Source organism: Chiloscyllium plagiosum, chromosome 37 (genome assembly GCF_004010195.1).
Source record: "Chiloscyllium plagiosum isolate BGI_BamShark_2017 chromosome 37, ASM401019v2, whole genome shotgun sequence".
NCBI classification, from domain to species: Eukaryota; Metazoa; Chordata; class Chondrichthyes; order Orectolobiformes; family Hemiscylliidae; genus Chiloscyllium; species Chiloscyllium plagiosum.
This window is the reverse complement of record NC_057746.1, coordinates 4,830,528-4,834,998: the sequence shown is the minus strand read 5'-3', so window position 1 is coordinate 4,834,998 and position 4,471 is coordinate 4,830,528. Positions and strand designations below refer to the sequence as shown.

General features: G+C 46.1%; 1 protein-coding gene across 3 annotated transcripts in view; it reads left to right on the top strand.

The window, feature by feature from the left end:
* Window positions 1–4,027, top strand: part of LOC122541620 (zinc finger protein 271-like) — a 31,533-nt gene extending 27,506 nt beyond the window's left edge. For all 3 annotated transcript variants that reach the window (XM_043678519.1, XM_043678517.1, XM_043678518.1), the window contains one exon: window positions 2,483–4,027. In XM_043678519.1, coding sequence (XP_043534454.1) covers window positions 2,802–3,737 — 936 coding nt within the window. In that variant the 5' untranslated portion in view covers window positions 2,483–2,801 and the 3' untranslated portion in view covers window positions 3,738–4,027. The remainder of the gene's footprint in view (window positions 1–2,482) is intronic.
* The last annotated feature ends 444 nt before the right edge of the window (window positions 4,028–4,471 follow it).

Below are 4,471 nucleotides of genomic sequence, written 5' to 3'. Positions count from 1 at the left end.
CACGCAGACACAGGGAGAATGTGCAAACTCCACACAGTCAGTCGCCTGAGGCGGGAATTGAACCTGGGTCTCTGGCGCTGTGAGGCAGCAGTGCTAACCACTATGCCACCTTGCCGCCCACAAAGAATGTTGCCAGGGTTGGAGGATTTGAGCTATAGGGAGAGGTTGAATAGGCTTGGAGGATTTGAGCTATAGGGAGAGGTTGAATAGGCTAGGGCTGCTTTCCCTGGAGGGTCAGAGGCTGAGGGGTGACCATATGGAGGTTTTTAAAACCATGAGGGGCATGCTCAGGATCAATAGACAAAGTCTTTTCCCTGGGGTGTGGGGTGTCCAGAACGAGAGGGGAAAGATATAAAACAGAGCTAAGGGGCAACTTTTTCACAGAGCAGATGGTACATGTATGGAATAAGCTGCCAGAGGAAGTGGTGGAGGCTGGTACAATTGCAAATTTAAAAGGCATCTTGATGGGTATATGACTAGGAAGAATTTGGAGGGATATGGGCTGGGTGCTGGCAGATGGGCCTAGATTGGGTTGGGATATCTGGTCGGCATGGACGAGCTGGACCGAAGGGTCTGTTTCCGTGCTTTACATCTCTATGACCCTATGACTATGTTTTTTTCAGAGTCAAGAAGGCTAGGGGTGAACCTGATTGAGCAGTGTATTGTTTTGAGGAGCATAGATCCAGTTGATAGGTAGAAACGTTTCACCATTCTAGAGGGCTCCATAACCACAGACATACATTCAAAGTTTGGATCACCGTGTTTAGGGATATTTGAGGAGGAGAGAAAATTTAACTCAGAAAGTGGAGGATACCTGGAACTCATTAATGAAAGGATGGTGGAAATGGGAATCTCACAATATTGAAAAAGTATTTAGATCAACACTTCAAATGTCATAGCATGAAGGCCATCGGCAAAGTGCTGCAAAAAGGGATCACAGCATTTTAGATGGGCACTTGCTGACACACAGGGACAGAGTGGCTGACGAGCCTTTATCGTGCTGTAAATCTCTGTTTCCAACAAGGGTAGCAGCTGAGTGGGAATATCACCCCTTGTACGTTCTCCGAGAGGGAACTTATGTTCTGACAGAATATAGAACATAGAACTGTACAGCACAGGATTCCAAGATATTGTGCCGAATAACATGTCAAATTGAACTAATCCCTTTTGCCTGCCTTAGTCTGTATCCCTCCATTCCTGGCATATCTAAAAGACTCTTAAATACCCCGATAGTATCTGCCTCCACTACCACTCCTGGCAGTGCGTTCCACACTCTGACCACTATCTGTGTAAAAAACAAACTTGCCCTTCAACATCTCCTTCGAGCCTTCCCCTTTCACCTCAAATGTTTGCCCCCAGGCCATTTTCAGATAGCTATGGACTTGAACCCCAAGATCCTTCTGTACATCAGTGCTGTTCAGGGTACTGCCATTAAACTGTACACTTTTCCTTAACATTTGATCTTCCAATGCACAACACCACACACTAACATGTACTAAACTCCATCTGCCATTTCTCCTCCCACATCTGCTACTGATGTCTATCCCACTGTATCCTTTGACAATCTGCGATAGTACCCACATTCCTGATGAAGGGCTTTTGCCCAAAATGTCTATTTTCCTGATCCTCGGATGCTGCCTGGCCTGCTGTGCTTTTCCAGCACCACAGTCTTGACTCTAATCTCCAGCATCTGCAGTCCTCACTTTTGCCTACAGTATCCACAACTCCACTGTTCCTTGTATTGTCTGCAAATGTACTAACCCAGATGTAAGAGATATGATTTATAATCATCTAGAAAGGAATAATTTGATTAGGGAGAGTCAACATGGGTTTGTGAAGGGTAGGTCACGTCTCACAAACTTTATTGAGTTCTTTGAGAAGGTGTCCAGACAGGTGGATGAGGGTAAAGCAGTTGATGTGGTGTATATGGATTTCAGTAAACCATTTGGTAAGGTTATCCACAGTAGGCTATTGCAGAAAATACAGAAGCATGTGTTTGAGGGTGATTTAGCAGTATGGATCAGAAATTGATTAGCTGTACGAAGACAGAGGGTGGTGGTTGATAGGAAATGTTCATCCTAGAGTTCAGTTACTAATGGTGTACCGCAAGGCTCTGTGTTGGGGCCACTGCTCTTGTCTAAAACAATGAAACCCTGGAACATTGAGCAGTCAGTCCTGTCCCTCTCTCAACCAAGTCTTTGTGATGACATGGACATTCCTTCATGGTCACTGTGGCAAAATGCTGGAACTTCCTTCCTAACAGCCAGTGGATGTACCTGTACCTGTGACCCAGTGAACTGTTGTGGTTCAAGAATGTAGATCATCACCAAGGGCGGTTAGGGATGGGCACAAATGCTGACCAAGCTAGTGACCCCAATATTCTCTAAAAGTGGAAGTTTTTAAACAGAAGGAACTGAGCAGTCAGCCCCTTCAGCAAAAGAGGAGAGAGAGTCAGAGGAATTAATATTTTCTTGTTTTACAGAAGGATTGCACCGTACTGCAGCGCGCAATACAGAGAGGATAGAGTCCACAGATAGATCTGACCATCACCCAAAGAACAGTTGTACAACTGTGAGAAGGCATCTAGTCCCTTCACAGCATTACTTAACACAGAGAAGGTTGGCTTTGAAACCATCATCTGGAAATTGATTGGATCAGGAGGGCTTTGGCACATCATGAGTCACTGACTCACTGCTACAGGTGTGAGGCTGTTCAAGTCAAAGGTCTGTGAGAAGGGCTTCTGAGGTCTCCGTACAGACAAGGTACATTTGCTGTAAAACTGTTAACGCAAGGGCTGTTACATGAAAGAGAAACCATTCAAGTGTGTGGTGTGCAACCGAGCTTTTGCAAGGTCATTGACACTCACAAATCACCAACGTATTCACACTGGGGAGAAACCTTTCAAATGTGAGGTGTGTAACAAAAGCTTCACACAGTTATCGGGCCTGCTGAATCACCAGCCCATTCACAGAGGGGAGAAACCATTCAGATGTGAGGTTTGTGAGAAATCCTTTTCTCAGTCATCCAGCCTCCTCGTGCACCAACGCATTCACACCGGAGAAAAGCCATTCAGATGTGAGGTGTGTGATAAAGCATTCTCGACATTAGGGGAACTTCGTAAACACCAACGCATTCACACAGGGGAAAGACCATTCACGTGTGAGGTGTGTGACAAATCATTTTCACAGTCAGAGAATCTCCACACACACCGACGCATTCACACAGGGGAGAGACCATTTAGATGCAAGGTGTGTGACAAATCATTCTTAAGGACAGAGAATCTTCGTAATCATCAACGCATTCACACAGGGGAGAAACCATTCATGTGCGAAGTATGTAACCAGAGCTTTACACAGTTATCGGGTCTGGTGCATCATCGGCCTAGTCACACGGGCAAAAAATCATTCACATGTGATGTGTGTGACAAATCATTCTCGCAGTCATCAACTCTCCGTGAACACCAACGTATTCACACTGGGGAGAAACCATTCAGCTGTATGGTGTGTCACAAATCATTTTCACGGTCGGGGAATCTCCGTACACATCAACGTATTCACACAGGGGAAAAACCATTTAAGTGTGAGGTGTGTGACAAATCCTTCACTCAGTCATCAATTCTCCTTGTTCACCGACGTGTTCACACAGGGGAGAAACCATTCATGTGCGAGATGTGCGACAAATCATTCTCCAGGTCATGGAGCCTTCTCCTCCACCAGAAAGTCCACACTGGGGAGTAAACATTTAAGTGTGATGTTTATAATGAAGGTTTTGCAATGTTTCTGACCACCTGGAAAAACCGAATTCGCGTCGCGCTGAAGCTCATCAGGTGCAATGTTTGTGGGGAGGTTTTTCCACAGTCAAATTATGCTCTGATCCATCAATGCACTGACACAGCGGAGGAAGCCTAGCAATATCAGATCTGTAATAAATCCTTCACACAGTTGTTGGACTTCCTGGAACATCATTGTGGGTGGCACAGTGGTTAGCACTGCTGCCTCACAGCGCCTGAGACCCAGGTTCAATTCCCGCCTCAGGCGACTGACTGTGTGGAGCTTGCACATTCTCCTCGTGTCTGCGTGGGTTTCCTCCGGGCGTGCCAGTTTCCTCCCACAATCCAAAGATGTGCAGGTCAGGTGAATTGGCCATGCTAAATTGCCCGTAGTGTTAGGTAAGGGGTAAATGTAGGGTTTTGGGTGGGTTGCGCTTCGGCGGGTCGGTGTGGACTTGTTGGGCCGAAGGGCCTGTTTCCACACTGTAATGTAATATAATCTAATCTAATACACAGAGAACGATGCAACCAAATTCTTACCAGTCTGTCCTGAGTGTGTGAACTTCTACACAGTCTCACTGTGCAGGATGTTCAGTGGGACTGGGACACAGAACAAGAAGCAGCTTTCACTCCCATCAAACTAGTGATGACATCACCAGTGCTGAGGGATTATGATGTAACAATTGAGTGACCCTGCAGTGT